Source organism: Ornithorhynchus anatinus, chromosome 8, assembly GCF_004115215.2.
Source record: "Ornithorhynchus anatinus isolate Pmale09 chromosome 8, mOrnAna1.pri.v4, whole genome shotgun sequence".
NCBI lineage: Eukaryota > Metazoa > Chordata > Mammalia > Monotremata > Ornithorhynchidae > Ornithorhynchus > Ornithorhynchus anatinus.
Window position 1 is genome coordinate 607,263 of NC_041735.1, and position 18,257 is coordinate 625,519.

Here is an 18,257-nt window from a genome sequence, read left to right on the forward strand (position 1 = left end):
CCCCCACTCCTGGCCTTCTGTAAGTAGCTTCAAACCTTCCAAGAGCTGATGTCAGAGTTAGAGAAACCTGCCTCTGGTGGCAGAACCAGGGCACATAAGGAGAACCAGGAGCTGAAGGGTCACGGGGGGTGAGGGGAAGTGGAGGCAGGGGCATGGTGGTGGACAGCACCTCTTGCTTTGCGGGTTAGGGACCCCTGGCTGGTAGGATGACACTGTTCACCTAATGACATTCAGGAAACACACTGCTCGGCACCCCTTGAAGTGTTGGTTCACTCCTGGGGTAATTGTGCTTCCTATGGTGGGCAAGGGGGATGCCCCAAAGAGACCCCAGGCCATCATCAAGGGGTGGCTGTGGCAATGCCTTGGTCCAGTACTGAATGGGTACGTTCAATGGCGAAAGTGTGAGTTCAGAGGGGATGGTCACCCTGCCGCCTCCCCCGGCTCCTGGAAAACTACCAATGAGTGACCAGAGGAAGCACACACACACTCAGATCTGCAAATCCCAGTTTATTGTCAAAAAACCCAACAAACAGATCCCAGCCGGACTTTTCTCCCCACTTCAGTTCTGACCAGTAGAACCAAAGCCTCCTGACCCTCGCTCGGTGTCATCCAAACCCTATAGGGAAAGGAAAAAATTATCACGTGGCTTACTAAAGAGCCTTTACACTTCTTTCAACTCCCCCAGCAACCCTCCCCCTCCTGGGACCACCATTCCCTTCTCCACTCCCCTCCCACTCGACTCTTCTCCCTCCACTCCCAGTTTTGCAAGACTATGGCAGATTTTTAACAACCCATTTTCCAGGACTTCACACATTGTTAATGCAATTATGCAAAAAGGTTTCTTACTTGGACCTCCTCCAGCTCTGGATAGAAAACTCGTTCACAAATCAGCTGGGCAATTCGGTCACCCTTTTTTACTTTAAGGGGGGAAAAAAAGTTTTAGATGTACAGAATTTTCATTTCTGAAACTCCCCACACCACTGGGTGCCAAGACATCCAGGAAGAGTTTGCACAGCTGACTTACCTTCGAACTTTTCCTTGCCAAAATTAAACAGGATCACGCCGACATTTCCTCTGTAATCCTCGTCTATGACCCCGGCTGGAACACAAGGCCAAAACCTGAGCGGCGCCATTCCCAGATCCAGCCTGGAGGCTACCCAGCCACGGGGGCCACCCCCACCACCGGCACGAGCTCGCCCACCCCAGTCCTCATTCTCTGTAGCCTGTCCATTCCCAAACACATCTTGAATCCAGCTCCTTCAGCAGATGCCCCTTTCCTGGGATATTTTTAAAACATACTGCTTCTTTATTTCCATTTAATACATTTTTTTGGCTGCGAGACCCAAATTTCCGTGATAATTGCTACATAAAGGATTAAAAAAAAATATATGAGCTTGGTTAAGTTTCCCATCAGGAAAAATAACCACTGATTAGGTATTCTCTGGCCTGTAAAAATCTGTTTGTTTGTGGTCTCATCTCAGTAACTTTTTAACTTCACCTAGGATTCCCTGATTTGATGGAGCGCTTAGGACAGTGTTCTGCACACAGTAAACACTCAATAAATATGACTGAATGAATAGGAACTGCTGGTGAGGGCACAGTCGAGAGTGTGTACTTAAGCCAGGATAAGAGGAGAATGCCAAGAGAAACTGAGGTTTTGGTAAGAGGCACAGTGTTCTGCACACAGTAAGCATTCAATAAATACCATTCATTGATTGAGGGGAGAAGCGAGTTTGCAGGGGAGAGACTGTGGCTGAGGCGGCAGGTTAGTAAATGGTGGTCAGATCATTTTAAGTCTGAGTTGGAAAAATTAGAGAGTTCAGTTTCTCGAGATGACTAGATTTGATGTGTGCTCCACTCAGTTTCTCGAGATAACTAGATGTGATGTGTGCTCTACTTCCGGAGGTAATAAGTGATGTCCACGGGTGATGCTTGTTAGGCCCCTAGGGAGACACTTTATAGCTGTGAAGGAATTGGTCTGTCCATCCTGCCCCTGGGGCAGACCCACAGGAGTGCTTAGGGCTCAGTGCTCAGCTTGGATTGAGGACAAAATGGGGCAGCAATATAAGTATTTTACCTCCCACGTCGATAAAGTGCTTCGCAGCCAGACCGGACCGGGGAGCTAGAAGAGAGATGAAAATACTTGGCCAGGGATTCACAAATACAAGAGAAAAACAGTTACTTTGTAGTTTGCTTTTAGGGTAGCAAATCCAATGGCAAGATCAAATGCTTTCCCCACAAAATGTTCCTGTTGCCCTGATGGCTGGGAGGAGGGCTGGGGAGGGCCGGGACAGTAATTCAGGGGAACAGGGTTCCTGCCCTGCCCGATCCCCTGAGGTTATTTCAGCGATGGGCCACTGTACACACCTGGGCCACTGCCTGGGTCACTGACAACTAGAGCAGGTGGGAATTCTTCCCAGGCATCCTTCACTAAAATTCTCCTGCTTCTGGGTCCTCCCAGTGGGAGCTGCAAGTAGGACAGCCCCACCGCTCTCCACCACCGGGATAGTTGTGTGTAGGGGAGGTGATGCCTCAGGACCAGGACCCAACCCAAGTCACGTCGAAATGGTGCGGAACAGGCTTAGAGGCAATAGGCGGTTGGCACGGCCTTTGCTGACAGGCTGAGATGAGGGCGGGGACCTGGGGTTTTGCATCCTGCTCTCGTCTCTGAAGACTTGTGACGGTCCAGATGGCCCCACCAGAAGCTGGGGGTCACGGCTTCTCCCCTGTCCTCAGGGGCCTCCAAAGAGGGGGGGGAGAGGAGGAAGTGGGGGCAAAGGGCAAAAAGAAGGGAGGAAGAAGGCCCGAGTTCCCAGGCCCAACTTCTCCAGGCCCTGTGAAGCAGCTGCCTGGAGCTTCATCTTGGCCACCTGGCCACTCACCGACTCGGCCATAGCATCCACTAGGCAGGGAGATCTGAATGTCCGTTTTCACAAGGGCCTTCTCCATGGCAGGGATCGAGTAGTCATAAGCACTACAGAAAGCAGCAAGCAAGATGAAAAAAGAATGTTTAGCAGAGATCATCTTCTTTCAATAATAACTTCGGTGTTTGTTAAGTGCTTACTGTATGCCAGGCACTGTATTAAGCACTGGGGTGGATACAAGCAAATTGGGTTGTCTCTATCCCACATGGAGCTCACATTCTCATTCCATTTTACAAATGAGGTAACTGAGGCACAGAGAAGTGAAGTGACTTACTCAGGGTCACACTGCAGACAAGTGATGGAGCCGGGATTAGAACCCAAAACCTTCGGACTCACAGGCCCATGCTCTCTCCACGATGCCATGCTATTTCAGTCACATCATATGGCCAAAACATACAATTTCAAGCTACATGGAGCCCAAATAGACCACAAACTTTTCTTCAGGCTAATTCTCAGTTTTCCTTGAGATGTAAGCTCCTTGTAGGCAGGGATCATGTCCACCAATTGTATTGGTGCTCAATAAATACCATTAATTAACTCTACCCCAACTCCTTTCCCTGAGTGAGGGATATTTACCTTCAAGATCTCAGGCAGAAGTAGTGCCCTAGGCTCCCTATCGGCATTCATTCATTCAATCGTATTTATTGAGCACTTACTGTGTGCAGAGCACTGTACTAAGCGCTTGGAAAGTACAATTCGGCAACAGTTCTCTTGGCTAAGAAAAAACTGCTCACTAAAGTGAATATTTTTTGAAAAATGAAACCATTTTTGCTAACTGCTTTATACTTGACATTCTCTGTAACGACCTGAGGGTCATCAAGGGTAAGCAAATATTGTAAAACAGCTGCAGTACTCTGCAACATCCCATGGTTTGATATAACTGTTGTTACTGCTTTGAAGTCATGGAGTCACAGTGATGGGATTGTAAATGGTCACCTGTGACAGTCCCCAGTCCCCAGGCAGCAAATGCCTAAATCATACAGTACAGCCAGGGCAAGGTAAGTGTTGGGGGATGAGGATTCCAGTCTCCCTAGCTAGAGTTAAGTTCTGAGGTCACTAAGATCACAGTTCCTTACGGGAGTCCCCGCACACTAAAATATATACCAGAGAGTGGAAGGTCTCAGCAGGCCAAGTGCCAAATGAGTCAGCAGAGCGGCAGGCCGTTATGCCACAACGGTCCATTAATTCATTCATATTTATTGAGCGCTTACTCTGTGCAGAGCACTAGACTAAGCGCTTGGACTGTACAGTTTGGCAACAGAGACCAACCCCGCCCAATAACGGGCTCACAGTTTAAACGGGGGAGAGAGGCAGCAAAGCAAAACAGAAAAAACAAAAAACGGTCCAGAGGTGTGGCTCGAAAAGTGAGCCGTTCGCTTCTCTCAGAATTGCTCGCTGCCCCCTAGAAAGGATGGCCAGGGATGGAGAGGCCTGGGAAGAAAAACTTGGAGGGATTGGGGTTGTCGGGCCTGGGGAAGAGAAGGGTGAGGGCAGAGCTGTCAGGGAGTGGAGGCTTGGGCCGGGGGCAGGTTGGCCAGGGCGTGCCCCCAATCCCCCAAGGTGAAGTGGTTTAAGGAGTCAGAGGTCATGGGTTCTAATCCTGGCTCCGCCACCTGTCAGCTGTGTGACTTTGGGCAAGTCATTTAACTTCTCGGTGCCTCAGTGACCTCATCTGTAAAATGGGGATGAAGACTGTGAGCCTCACACGGACAACCTGATTACCGTCTATCAACCCCAGCGCTTAGAACAGTGCTTGGCACAGAGTAAGCGCTGAACAATCACCAACATGATTATTATTATTCAGGGAGGCTGCCAAGCACTGCGCCCCGTGTCTCCCCTCATCCAGCCCTTCCCCTCCCCTCAGCACTATGCTCATTTGTATATATTATTTGTTACCCTATTTATTTTCTTGATTCTATTTATCTTGATGATGTTGTTTTTGTTCTGTTCTCTTTTGCTCTGCTGTCTGTCTCCCCTATTTAGACCGTGAGCCCATGGTGGGGCAGGGATGGTCTCGCTCTGTGGCCCAACTGTCCATTCCAAGCGCTTACTCCAGTGCTCTGCACATAATAAAAATAATAACCTTGGTATTTGTTAAGCACTTACTATGTGCAGAGCACTGTTCTAAGCGCTGATGGAGATACAGGGTCACCAGGTTGTCCCACGGGGGGGGGGGGGGGTGTCCCAGTCTTCATGCCCATTTTACAGAGGAGGTCACTGAGGCCCAGAGAAGTGACTTGCCCCCAGTCACACAGCTGACAAGTGGCAGAGCCAGAATTCGAACCCATGACCTCTGACTCCCAAGTCCGGGCTCTTGCCACTGAGCCACGCTGCTTCTCATAGTATTTACTGAGCGCTTACCATGTGCAGAGCACTATACTAAGCGCTTGGAATGGACAAATGGGTAACAGATAGAGACAGTCCCTGCCCTCTGAGGGGCTCACAGTCTAGCCTCACGTGGGACAATCTCCCCCAGCGTTTAGAACAGTGCTCTGCACACAGTAACCAATATTATTATGATTAAAGAAGCAGCGTGGCTCAGTGGAAAGAGCCCGGGCTTTGCAGTCAGAGCTCATGGGTTCGAATCCCGGCTCCGCCACTCGTCGGCTGTGTGACCGTGGGCAAGTCACTTCACTTTTCTGGGCCTCAGTGACCTCATCTGTCAAATGGGGATGAAGACTGGGAGCCTCACGTGGGACCACCTGATGACCCTGTATGTCCCCCAGCGCTTAGAACAGTGCTCTGCACAGAGTAAGCGCTTAACAAATACCAACATTATTCTTCTTATTCTCGGTGCCTCAGTGACCTCATCTGTCAAATGGGGATTCAGACTGGGAGCCCCACGGGGGACCACCTGATGTCCCTGTGTCTCCCCCAGCGCTTAGAACAGTGCTCCGCACCGAGTACGCGCGTCACAAATCCCGACTTTCTTCTTCTTCTGATTATTGGCTGAGGGGGGGGGGGGCGGTCAGTCACCTGTAGAGGTCGTATCCGGCGGCGCGGGCGGAGCCGCGGGTGGGGGCCGTGGCTCGGTCGGACAGCCGCACGAAGCGCAGCCTCACGGGCCCGGCGGGTCCGGCCGAGCGGCCGCGCTTGCTGGGGGACGAGGCGGGCGAGCCTTCGGAGCAGGGCATGGCGGCGAGGGAGACGACGGGCGCCTCAGTCTCCCGCGCGGCCCCTTCCCCGCGCGCGGGCCCCACCCACCGCGCCGCGCCGAGGGAGGGGGGTTCTCCCCGTCACCGACCGCCGCGCCCCAAGCGGCAACGGGCTGGGACGGCCCCGACCCTCCTCCGGGGAGGAATGGACTCGCCCGTGCGCGCGGGACGTCAAGCCGCGCGCCCCCGGCCTACTGAGCGAGGACGAGCCCAAGACCCCCCCCCCCCCCCACCTGCGCGCGCGGCGTCTCGCGGTCGGGGGCGCGGAGGGGGAGGCCGAGCCCCGCCCCCCCTCGCTTCCCGCGCTTTCTCGCCCCGCGCGCCGCCCCCGGCTCACGAGCTCCGCCGCCAGGGCCGAGGAGGTGCCGCGCGCAGCGCTGCACAGCGAGGCTTCTCGGGAGCCGCATGGCGCACCCGCCCGGCGTGGGGGCGGGGCGGGGCGGGGCCCTCCTCCCTCCTCCCTCCTCCCCCCTCCTCCCTCCTCCCGCCTCCCCCCTCCTCCCGCCTCCCCCCTCCTCCCCCCACCCATTCATTCATTCATTCAATAGTATTTATTGAGCGCTTACTAGGTGCAGAGCACTGGACTAAGCGCTTGGAATGAACAAGTCGGCAACAGATAGAGACAGTCCCTGCCTTTTGACGGGTTTACGGTCTAATCGGGGGAGACGGACAGACGAGAACAATGGCAATAAATAGAGTCAAGGGGAAGAACACCTCGTAAAAACAATGGCAACTAAAGAGAATCGAGGCGATGTACAATTCATTAACAAAATAAATAGGGTAGTGGAAATATATACAGTTGAGCGGACGAGTACAGTGCTGTGGGGATGGGAAGGGAGAGGTGGAGGAGCAGAGGGAAAGGGGGAAAAGAGGGTTTAGCTGCGGAGAGGTAAAGGGGGGGTGGCAGAGAGAGTAGAGGGAGAAGAGGAGCTCAGTCTGGGAAGGCCTCTTGGAGGAGGTGAGCCCCTCCTCCCCCCCTCCTCGCTCCTCCCCCCTCTTCCTCCCTCCTCCCCCTCCCCTCCCCTCCTCCCCTCCTCCCTTCCTCCCCCTCCTCCCCCCTCCCCTCTCCCCTCCCCCCTCGTCCCCCTTCCCCTCCCCCCTCTCCCCTCCTCCCCCTTCCCCCTCCTCGCTCCTCCCCCCTCTTCCTCCCCTCCTCCCATGTGGGGCCCACAGTCTTCTTCCCCATTTTGCAGATGAGGGAACTGAGACACAGAGAAGTTAATAATAATGGTGGTATTTGTTAAGGGCTTACTATGTGCAAAGCACTGTTCTAAGCGCTAGGGGGATACAAGGTGATCAGATTGTCCCACGTGGGGTTCAGTTTTAATCCCCATTTTACAGATGAGGGAACTGAGGCACAGAGAAGTTAAGTGACTTGCCCAAAGTCACACTGCTGACAAGTGGCAGAGCTGGGATTAGAGCCCATGATCTCTGACTCCCAAGCCCGGGCTCTTTCCACTGAGCCACGCTGCTTCTCATGGCAGGGGAATGTCATTCATTCAATAGTATTTATTGAGCGCTTACTATGTGCAGAGCACTGTACTAAGCGCTTGGAATGAACAAGTCGGCAACAGATAGAGACAGTCCCTGCCGTTTGACGGGCTTACGGTCTAATCAGGGGAGACGGACAGACAAGAACAATGGCAATAAATAGAGTCAAGGGGAAGAACACCTCGTAAAAACAATGGCAACTAAAGAGAATCAAGGCGATGTACATTTCATTAACAAAATAAATAGGGTAATGAAAATATATACAGTTGAACGGACGAGTACAGTGCTGAGGGGATGGGAAGGGAGAGGAGGAGGAACAGAGGGAAAGGGGGGAAAAGAGGGTTTAGCTGCGGAAAGGTGAAGGGGGGTGGTAGAGGGAGTAGAGGGAGAAGAGGAGCTCAGTCTGGGAAGGCCTCTTGGAGGAGGTGAGTTTTAAGTAGGGTTTTGAAGAGGGGAGACAAGCCCAGCCAAACTGCAGTCTGCAGAGATCCACCCTCTTCACCCCCTGTGAAGGACATGGGCGGGGGAATAGATTAGCTCCCTGGGCCCATATTTTGGGGAGTTTCTGCTCCAGTTGGAAAGGACTCCATCTTCCCAACAGAAAGGAAGCCAGAACATTGGAAGTGAAGGCACCTCTATGATGGACCGCTGGATGGTGTTTCAGGGGACAGCAGCACAGGGAGGGAGAAATGCTGCCAAACTGGAATGCCCTCCCTCCTCAAATCCAACAATTACTCTCCCCCCTTTCAAAGCCTTTTTGAAGGTATATCTCCTCCAAGGGGCCTTCCCAGACTAAGCCCCACCTTTCCTCATCTCCCACTCCCGTCTGCGTCACCCTGACTTGTTCCCTTTGCTCTTCCCCGCTCCCAGGCCCACAGCACTTATGTACAGATCTGTAATTTTAGCGTGGCTCAGTGGAAAGAGCACAGGCTTTGGAGTCAGAGTTCATGGGTTCAAATCCCGGCTCGGCCACTTGTCAGCTGTGTGACTTTGGGCAAGTCACTTAACTTCTCGGTGCCTCAGTTACCTCATCTGTAAAATGGGGATTAAGACTGTGAGCCCCACGCGGGACAACCTGATTCCCCTGTGTCTAACCCAGCGCTTAGGACAGTGCTCGGCACATAGTAAGCGCTTAACAAATACCAACATTATTATTATTATTATTAATTTATTTATTTGTATTGATGTCTGACTCCTGACTCTAGACTGTAAACTCGCTGTAGGCAGGGAATATGTCTGTTTATTGTTGTATTATACTCTTCCAAGTGTTTAGTACAGTGCTCTGCATACGGAAAGAGCTCAATAATTATGATTGAATGAATGAATGGGAGAGCTGGCAGGCACCGAACTAGAGGCCCAGAGTTCAGGGGAGGCCCCAGCTGGGGCCTGAAGGGGAACGGTTTCTTAGTGGCAGAGGACCCGAGTTCTAATCCCAACTCTACCACTTCCCCGCTGCCTGACTTTGGACAAATCACTTCACTTCTCCATATGTCAGTTTCCTCATCTGTGATATTAGGATTCAACACCTATTTTCCCTCCTACTTAGAGGAAGCATCATTAAAATGCCATCCAAACCCCTTATTTTGATTGAAATTCAAACCAAAATTATTCCTTGTGCTCCCTTTGCCTCTGATAATCTTTAGTGACAACCAAAGCCATTCCTAAAGCCCTCCCTCTCTCTCCCCATCCCTATTCCTCCTCTCCGCCTTTCCCCATCAGTCCCCACTTGCTCACTCTCCTCCCCCACCCCCCGATTTCAGGGATCTGGGTGACAGACTGGGGATTGGGGTCATGGAGGGAGAATTATCATTGGGCATCTGTCCCGAGCTCAACATCAATTCAAAATGACAGCTAAGAATGGACTGTCTCATCGTGGGGTATCAGCCCAGCCTGGGAGTTCATGCTAAGGCGATTCCAGAATTAGGGGATGAAGTGACCAGGGGGCTGGGGGCACCTTTGGGGGAAGCAATTTCCTGATTGGAGAGGATAGGAACCCTGTTGCATCCCAGGGTCTCTCCATCCTCCTGGTGGGTGGAGGGTCTTGGCTTGCTCTGTTAGGGTTTGCTTTAGCAGGATCAGCATGGGCAGGTCATAACTAGCACATTTCACTGTGTTCCCCAGCCTCACCCACCTCTTCCAAGACCCTGGGACAAAGTGGAGGGGTTAAAAAAGAGAGAGCACAAGAGGTTATGACACTCAGCTCTGCTAACGTGTTTATTGAGAATTCATGATTCCATCGTCTCGTTTGATTAGAAGAAGCAGTCAGTCCGCAGTGATCAGGAAAATCAAGCCTTCCCACCTGGACCTCACCTAGCAGTTTCCTCTCTACCGGCCCCTTCAGTTCCTCAAAGCAACGGAGCTTCCCAAGTCACTGATTCAACAGCTGAACTTTTCCACGCTGGCCAGCGGCCTGCCACCAGCACCAGGGGCCAGTGCCAGTGGCCAGCACCAATAAGGACAGAGAAGCCCAGTCACTAGGACCCCTGCAGTTAGGGCCATCCACGAACTCAGATGGTCTAAGTGTTGGCTACATAATTAGGAAACCCTCTCCAATCTCCCCATAATGGCACCTGCAGCCTTCTCCAGAGAAAACAGTTGAGGATGGAGCTCAGCTGCTGCTGTCCAGCCTCTGGAATCTGAGCTTCTGTCCATTTTGCCGGGATTTCCTTTTGGTTGGGGAAGGTAGGTGGACTGACTGGCCAGACTTGGGGGTTAGGAGGGACACTGGCCCAGATCGGGGGGCTGGTGGTGATGGTGTGGCCAAACAAATGACCAATTTAGAATGGGCACCCTAAACTCTTCCCCGAGCCTTGGGATAGTGAAAGGTCTTACATCAGCTAGTACAAACCTTGCTCCTTCTGAGCAGGGATCATGCCTACCTAGTTTACTCTATTGTACTCTCCCAAGCGCTTAGGATAGCACTCTGCACAAGTAAGTGCTCCATAAATGCCCCCCTTCATTCATTCCCTTCTGACAAGCCCTGACTGAACTTCCGTATAACAAAGGGAATCCTGTTATGCAAGTAAATAATCTGCTTTCCTCCCCGCTGCTGCCAGCTCAGCCCCTTTCCTTCGGATGCTCACACGCTAACTAACACTTCGGTCCATATCGGGCATGCCCTATTTCTTAAGCATTAACTCACAAACGTATCCCTTCTGCTGCCTGTAATTTATTTTAGGGCCCATCTCTCTCACTAACTCTCTTCCCCTCTTGAAAACCCTACTGAGAGCTCACCTCCTCCAGGAGGCCTTCCCAGACTGAGCCCTCCCTTTCCCTCTGCTCCTCCTCCCCTCCCCATTGTCCTGACTCCCTCCCTCTGCTCTACCCCTTTCCCCTCCCCACAGCACATGTATATATTTGTGCATATTTATTGCTCTATTTATTTTATTAATGTGCATTTATCTATGGTTCTATTTCTTTTGATGGTAGTGGTGCCTGTCTACTTGTTTTGTTTTGTTGTCTGTCTCCCCCTTCTAGACTGTGAGCCTGTTGTTGGGTAGGGATTGTCTCTATCTGTTGCTGAATTGTACTTCCCAAGCGCTTAGTTCAGTGCTCTGCACACAGTAAGCACTCAATAAATAAGATTGAATGAATGAATGAATGAATAAGCTCCTTAAGGAGAGGGATCATGCCTACTAACTCTTTTGTCCTCTACCGAGTTTTTAGTACGTTGCTCTGCACACAGGTGGTGCTCATTAAATGCCACTGATTGACAGGTGGATGGATGGGAGATTGGATGGATGTTTTCTGAGGAGCACAAGCCAGGTGGGGAGTGTGGTGACCACCATCAGATTTACACACAGTGATTGGAAGTAGTGTAGCTTAGTGGATAGAGCACAGGACTGGGAGTCAGGAGACCTGTGTTCTGATCCTGGTTCCATCACTTGTCTATTATGTGACCTTGGGCAAGTCATTAAACTTTTCTGTGGCTCAGTTTCCTCAATTGTAAAATAGGGGTGAAATACCAGTTCTCCCTACTCCTTAGACTGTGAGTCCCATGTGGGACAGGGATGGTGCCCAATCTGATTATCCTGTATCGATCTCAGCGCTTAACACAGTGCTAGGTACATTTGTAAGGACTTAACAAATATAACAATGATTATGCTTATTTTCATTATGCACAGACCCCTCCCCCCTCCCCCCACTGACTTCCCTACTGTCACCGGTAGATATGTGCGAAAGATTCAGTCCCTACTAGCCAGGTGAAAAATCAGGGTTTGCTCTGTTCTAAAGACACACAGAAAGAAAGTATCGGGTCAGAGGCCTGCCGGCCCTCTAGAGTTTCCATGGGCCAGACAGGAGTGGGCGGAGGCTGGCCGACTTCAGGAGTAGAAAGTCAGGACGTTTTTGTGGTTCCCTCTGACCAGAAGGATGGGTGGGAGGTTCTTGGTGAGGATTTCCAGCCAAGCCATATATAGCAGATCAGATACTGTTCCTTTCCTTGCGACCGGCAGGCTCCTGTACAGGGCAGAACAGGCACTGAGCCAAATTGGTGGACGGGACCAGGGTCTTAGATAAGCCAGTGGGCTGATGGGTGGGCAGGCCAACATGCCAAGGGCCTGAAGGGCTGTCCTCCGATTAAAAGGAGATCCGGGGAAGAGGGGATGGGCAGATGTCCAAGGGGCTCAAGAGCTGGCGGGGAGGGTCTCACTTACAGGACAATCAGGTTGGCGGCTCTGGAGTGCTCCTGAAACAGCTCATTCAGCCGGACCTGGCGCAGACTCTGGAAAACAGCAGGATCTGCTGAACACAGTGGTGCCTTTCTGGACTACTCCAGAACCTCCAGGAAGAACTGTCTCAACCCAAACCCAGACAAGCAGACTCTGGAGTCCTTCTCCCTCAGAGATCTTTAGTTTTCTGGGGACTCCAAACCATGAGGGATGGAGAAGGAGAGTCAGGGGCCCTGGATGGTCCATTCTGGGTCACTGGGGGAGAGTCAGGGGTGGAGAGGGGAGAGTTAGGGGTGTTAGATGGTCTATATTAGGTCACTGGGGAGAGTCAAGGATGGAGAGGGGAAGGGTCAGGGGTGTTGGATGGTCTGTGCTGGGTCATTGGGGCAGGGACAGAGAGGTTTGAAGGATTCAGAGGAGGGGAGAAAGGGAGAGGGGTTTTGTTGCCATCTGACACTTCCCCAGCCTCCAACACCAGAGAGGTCCCCCAGAGGTCTTCTAACAATCCCCAGCACTGTGACAATATACCCCCTGCTCCAGGAGGTGACCCGAAACCAAAGGTGAGGAACACAGCCAGTCCAGAAAGGGGACAGGATCATCACCAACTGACCGACTGGCAGAAGTGATGGACACCCTCTCCTGGCCCTCACTCCCCTCTGCCCTGTTCCGGTCGACGGGTTGGCTGGCCACAGCATCGCAACCACCAAACTGCACCTTTTCCCTGAACGTTTCCATCTCCGAATCTGTAATTTTCCATGGAGTTTCCCGTCTCAATTTTTCTGCCGTTGTCAAATCTTTGCGGCTCTCGTGAAGGCGATAGGGTTCAATCATCTCTTCAAAGAACTTCCAGCTAGAAGGGGAATTTGAGAGGACTTGCAGAGGGGACTCAAGGGCTCCATCCCAGGGTCTTGGGGTCCTCAGTTGAGGGGTGGGCAGCATGGTTGACCCCAAGCCCCACTGCTGCCAGCTTGGGCATCACTATAGGGTGGCAGCACAGGGAGAAGGGACCACTTGAGGACGGGAGGAGGGCAACTCTGGGTAGTACCAAGAAGGAAGTGGGTGGGCTGGCGAGGAAGGGCATTCTGGGCGGTGCTGAGAAGGAGGGGTACACTGGGCAGTGCCAAGAAGGAGGGAAACTCTGAATAGGACCAGGAAGGAAGAATATCTGGGGCGGTGTTGGGAGGAGAGACACTCCAGCCAACAGGACACTGTGCCTCTCTTGAGGTTTCTCACCTCTCTTTGTTTGGTTTAACGTTGATGTCACCGATGATGTGGATGTCCGCAAATTTTATCCGGAATTTGCTGAGGAGGGAAGCCATTCTAGAAACATGAGAGAGAGGACTCAGCCACATGAAAGAGAGTACTCAGACCCATAAGAGAGAGCACTCGGCTACCAGAGCTGACCCTGGGCCCAGGGAGTTGGGGTTTGGGCAAGGCGAGGTACCAAATGGCATCTCATTTAGGCTGAGCCCAGCGACAAGCAGATTGCAAACTCCTTGAGGGCAGGGGTCGTGTCTGCTAACCCCATTGCTCCCTGCCGGGTACTTAGTACGGTGCTCTGCACCCAGAAGGTACTCAGTACAAGGTACCGATTGACTGACTGATTGAATGATTGGTAGGCAGGGCTTGGCCAAGGCTAATTGTGGTCCTGGATGGGCCCAGACATCCCAAGTTAAGCTGCATCCTGAAGGCTGAAGAGAAGGGGCCAGGTAAAGGTGCGGCCAGAGGAGTGGACAATAGGTGTGGCAGGGAGACCAGAATGCTGAGGCCCCCTCAGAGCAGAGTGTGGCCTTCTCTGCTGACCATTGGGTACCCAAAGCCTGCTGGACCAATCCTTGCATGGAGGGAGAGCCTAGGGCAAATGACCACTCTGTTCTCCCTGTGGCGGGGCGGAAACCTACTGGCTCACCATGAGCATTCTCCAATGGCCAGACCCAGGACTGCGCTCGGACTCTCCACCATCTGTCCCTCCCTTACCTGTCCACTCTCTTCTTCTTTTTTCCAACTCGGTGATTTTGCTGCTCCTCAGCCAACCTTCTAGTTGTCCCTGGCTCTTGACTGTTCCACCGCCATCCCCTCACTTATGCTTTTCCCCCCGGCCTGGAACTTCCTCCCTCCTCACATCCGACAGATCCCAGCTCTCCCTATATTTGAAGTCTTCCTAAAACCCACCTCCTCCAACCTGCTTTCCCTGATGAATTTTCCAACACTCTGAGCCAGGTCACTCCTTGTGCCATTCCCAGCACCTAATAACTTATTCACCCCTTCTTTAGCATATCTATATCTCTCTATATACAGATATAGATGTGCAACTTATTGGTTTTGACCACTCTAGTTGTAAAGAACTTTTATGTTTGTCTCCCCCAATACTGTGTGAACTGTACTCCCCAAGTGCCTATTACAGTTCACCACACCAAGTGGATGCCACTAAAACAGTTGCTATTATCAGTACTGCTATTTCTACTAATATCGCTGCTGCTGCCAGGTTTGTGCCCTCTTGACCACCTATGTCAGCCGAGACAGGAGGACAGGCCAGCGGGCCTTACGCTATCTTCTCTTCCTCGATGCGGTTGATCTTCCCACCCACGAAGATCCGCAGCCTGCAGCCCTTCCACTTCTTGCGCAGGGTCAAGATGTAGGGAATGAGGAGGGTCAACCCTGGGCAAGGACAGAGAGAAGAAAGGAGGGAGGGAAGGAGGCCCAGTGGCAGTGGAGGACAAGTCACTACCCCAGGTTTGTGACCGGGCTCCCTGCCGTTTGCACGGTTCACCCAGCTCTGGTCTCCAGCTCCCTTTCCCAGTTGGGGTGGGCCAGCTGGCTGGTGGGAGTGGGCTACGGGTCCCTCCCTCTTACCTCCATCATCGAACAGCCACCAGACATCAATGGTGCCTTTGCCTTGTTTCTTCTTGAACTGGCCGCTGGCCTCCACCAGCCGCTGGTTGATCTCCCCTGCAGGTGTGGACTGGACCGTATGGACACTGACGTCTGTGAGGGAAGAGGGAGCCGAGCTGCTCTGTGTCTCTGAGTGCTGAAGGCCCCTCACCCTCCATGCCACCATCCGAGGGGACGGGGAGATGGGGCCCCAGACAGAGAGGCTCTGGGAGTCTATCTACCCTGGACAATTTCCCAAGGGGAAGGAGAAAACTTGCTTGAAAATCCAAATACTTTTTGATTTACTTTTTAAGTGACAAATAAAATGGGCTTTTCCAATGTCCCAGGCTGCACTGAAGGGGGCAAGCCCGTGGAGTCTTGACTTGCCCAGGCAGAGATTTTGAGCTTCACAGAGAGGCCAGAGAGATGGGTAGCTGGGCCAGACTCTAATTACCAACTTTATCCGACTGGAGAGATGGATGATAGGTGGACTAGGCCTCAAAACCTCAGCTACTTGAGGGAAAGTTTGGCTGTTCTCAGTACCCTCAGAGCACCTAAGTCCTGACTGTCTGCTCCCCAGGGTGGCTCCTTAACCTTGCCCAACCACACCCTAACCCCTGCCCCCAGAGGCTTCAGGGCTTGGCTCTGAGGGCTGTAAGCTATCTGCAAAGGTGGGAGTTGGCTAGCCATGTTCCGCCCAGGGCTCCACTCACCTTTCTTCACGACTTGTTGGGTGATGTGGAGCTTGCCGGCCTTACGAAAGAGTCCACGGAGCCCACCGCTACCCTCAGTGTCCTCAGGGTCTTTCAGGGCTGCCTCCAGTGCCAGTCTCTCCTGCTCCAGTTTCTCCAGCTCATCTAGGAATGGGAAGCCCAGTCATTTGACCTCTCACCCACGTCCTGCCGCTGGCCTGGAATGCCCTCCCTCTTCACAGATAATCCATCATTCTCCCCATCTTCAAAAACCTATTAAAATCACATCTCCTCCAAGAAGCCTTCCCTGAATAAGCCCTAATTTCTTCTTCTCCCACTCCCTTCTGTGTTACCCTTGCACTTAGATTTGCTTCCTTTATTCGGCCTCCTTCAGGTCCACAGCGCTTATGTCCATATCCATAATTTATTAATTTATGTTAATGTCTGTCTCCGCCTCTAGATTGTAAGCTTCTTGTGGACAGGGAATATGCCTACCAATTCTATAGTATTGTACCTCTCCAAGCACTTAGTAAAGTGGTTTGCACACAGTAAGTGCTCAGTAAATACCATCGATTGATTAATAATTGAGGCTGGGTGTGTGGGCTTGGAGACCGACCAGCCAGGGGATAAGGGTAGAGCTGGGCGACTGGGGTAGGGCTGAATGGGGTGGGTGGGCCTGAGATGGGCTGGACATACCTTGGACCTGGAGCACCTGGGAAATGTCAAATCCTTGGTTGATGCGGACGATCACTACGCCCATCTCAAAGTCAAAAGCGTCACTGGGAGGGAGCAGAGAGCAGGGAGTTGGTTTCCTCTTGCCCAGAGTCAGGCAGGAGGCAGGGCAGTGGGAGGAGCTTCAGGATGTCCAGGGTGGGGCAGCCCTGTCCAGCCAACCTCTGACCTACCCTCTCTTTCCTGTCCCCCTACTGCTCCCCTCTCTCCCCCTCAGCTCCCACTCTATGGGCCCTGCCCCCTGACCAGCCCCTGGTTCTCTTTGTCCTTCCATAGGACTCTGTCTTCAAGCCTGTTTTTCTGAATCTGCCTCCACTCCTGGCAGTGTCTGGCATCCCCTGGCACCACCCAGTTTTCCCTCCTAATGATGTCCCATTGCCACCACGATGGAAAGTTCAGTTTTGGCCAGCTCCTTCCCCAGAGAGGTCATGGCCTTCACTTCAACTCCTCTTGGCCTACAACTGCTAGCCTGAGAGGTCAGCCAACACAACAGGCCCAGCTACTGGCTCAGTCCCATCCCATCTGGGGGAGTTAGGCAGGTGGGGTGGGGGAGGAGGTAGCGATGGGGGCTGAGGGGTGAGGTTGGGGAGATGCCACTCACTGAATGATGCCAACGTAGTTCTCAATCTCGGCCAGTGCCGCCTTCCTCCAGTTCCTCTTGAACCCAAGGACCAGTGTGTTGGGTTTCATCCGGCCTAAGCCAGAGGCCTAGGGGGTTGGGGGAAGCCAAGACTGGGGGTCAGCAGGGGCCAGGGAGACCAGGAGGTGCCCGGGATCCCTTCCCAGGATGGAGGGGTGGCAGTGGGAAGGAGCAGCAGTTGGGGTGGGTGGAGGGGGCCTCTTCACGCTCCATCTCCCCAAATGTGGGAAGTGAAGCTGGAGCCAGGTTCCCCCCGCCTCCCCACTGTTCATACCCTGCAGCGGTTGTCCTGAGAGCTAACACTTCCCCACCCCTTGTCCCCTTTCCCCAGGCCCTTACCCCATCTTCGTCCCCAGGAACCGGTCCTTGACCAGCCGGGTCCTGTCCATCAGTCTGTCCTCTCTGCTCCAATGCTTTTCTGCATGCCAGGCCCCCAAAACCCCCACATTCAATCCAAATGGGCCTTTGACCCACCCTAAAATGGACCCTCTTAGGCCAGAGCCAGCGGTTAGGACTTTGAGCAAGCAGACAGGCTCCTCACCATCCCCTCAGCCTCCCCTGATGACACTGCCCACTCTCTGCCATCTCCATGGACCCCGCCTGACCTGGAGGAGGCTCCTGACACCATCACGGAAAGAGTCGGCTGCCACGGCTGCATAGAAAGCCTTGCGCTTGTTGCTGGTGAGCCAGGCCTGCTTCCTGCCCATGCCAGAATTCATCTCCTGCACACAGAGTTTGCGCGGGCCCTGCCCACGTAGACCCGTGTCAGTGCGAGTCCGCCGGCATAATGGGTGGGGAGAAAACCCAGAGGGTTGACCCTGTAGACAGGTCTCCCCTCCCTCCCCCTGTCACCCCCACCCCCGGCCGGGCCCCCAGGCCCAGGCTCATACCACGAAGACTTGGCAGCAGATGCAGAGGCCGCTGTTCTTGGTGAAGGCATGAGTGATGTCCAGGAGTGCTGGCCGGGTCATGGGCTCACCCGTGAGGACGATGCACTGGGGCCTGGGATGGAGAGTCCAGAGGTCAGCATTGACTGGGGTCAGGAGTGGTGGGGGCTCTGGGTGGGAGCCAGGTGGGCCATG

At 53.1% G+C, this 18,257-nt stretch overlaps 2 protein-coding genes across 4 annotated transcripts in view; both read right to left on the reverse strand.

Annotated features, from left to right (window-relative positions):
- Positions 1–487: 487 nt before the first annotated feature.
- DUT (deoxyuridine triphosphatase) lies at positions 488–6,510 on the reverse strand. Its single transcript, XM_029070099.2, has 7 exons — positions 6,417–6,510; positions 5,901–6,042; positions 2,883–2,974; positions 2,078–2,122; positions 1,025–1,099; positions 847–917; positions 488–616 (listed from the first exon to the last, which is right to left on the reverse strand). The coding sequence occupies exons 1-7, from the start codon at positions 6,484–6,486 to the stop codon at positions 560–562; spliced, it is 552 nt and encodes a 183-aa protein (XP_028925932.1). The 5' UTR covers positions 6,487–6,510; the 3' UTR covers positions 488–559.
- A 5,081-nt stretch (positions 6,511–11,591) lies between these two features.
- Positions 11,592–18,257, reverse strand: part of SLC12A1 (solute carrier family 12 member 1) — a 29,369-nt gene continuing 22,703 nt past the window's right edge. For all 3 annotated transcript variants that reach the window (XM_029071079.1, XM_029071078.1, XM_029071077.1), the window contains 11 exons: positions 18,066–18,177; positions 17,781–17,921; positions 17,137–17,243; positions 16,500–16,582; positions 15,825–15,968; positions 15,094–15,225; positions 14,787–14,898; positions 13,474–13,560; positions 12,955–13,090; positions 12,226–12,293; positions 11,592–12,028 (listed from right to left, as the gene is read on the reverse strand). In XM_029071079.1, coding sequence (XP_028926912.1) covers positions 11,893–12,028; positions 12,226–12,293; positions 12,955–13,090; positions 13,474–13,560; positions 14,787–14,898; positions 15,094–15,225; positions 15,825–15,968; positions 16,500–16,582; positions 17,137–17,243; positions 17,781–17,921; positions 18,066–18,177 — 1,258 coding nt within the window. In that variant the 3' untranslated portion in view covers positions 11,592–11,892. The remainder of the gene's footprint in view (positions 12,029–12,225; positions 12,294–12,954; positions 13,091–13,473; positions 13,561–14,786; positions 14,899–15,093; positions 15,226–15,824; positions 15,969–16,499; positions 16,583–17,136; positions 17,244–17,780; positions 17,922–18,065; positions 18,178–18,257) is intronic.

Coding starts and splice junctions, on each gene's coding strand:
- DUT (XM_029070099.2), bottom strand. CDS start 6,486: ATGCGGCTCCCGAGAAGCCTCGCTGTGCAGCGCTGCGCGCGGCACCTC. Junction 2,975..5,900: donor GCCGGATACGACCTCTACAG/GTGACTGACCGC, acceptor TGCTTTCTGTAG/TGCTTATGACTACTCGATCC. Junction 1,100..2,077: donor GCACTTTATCGACGTGGGAG/GTAAAATACTTA, acceptor CTTGTGTTCCAG/CCGGGGTCATAGACGAGGAT.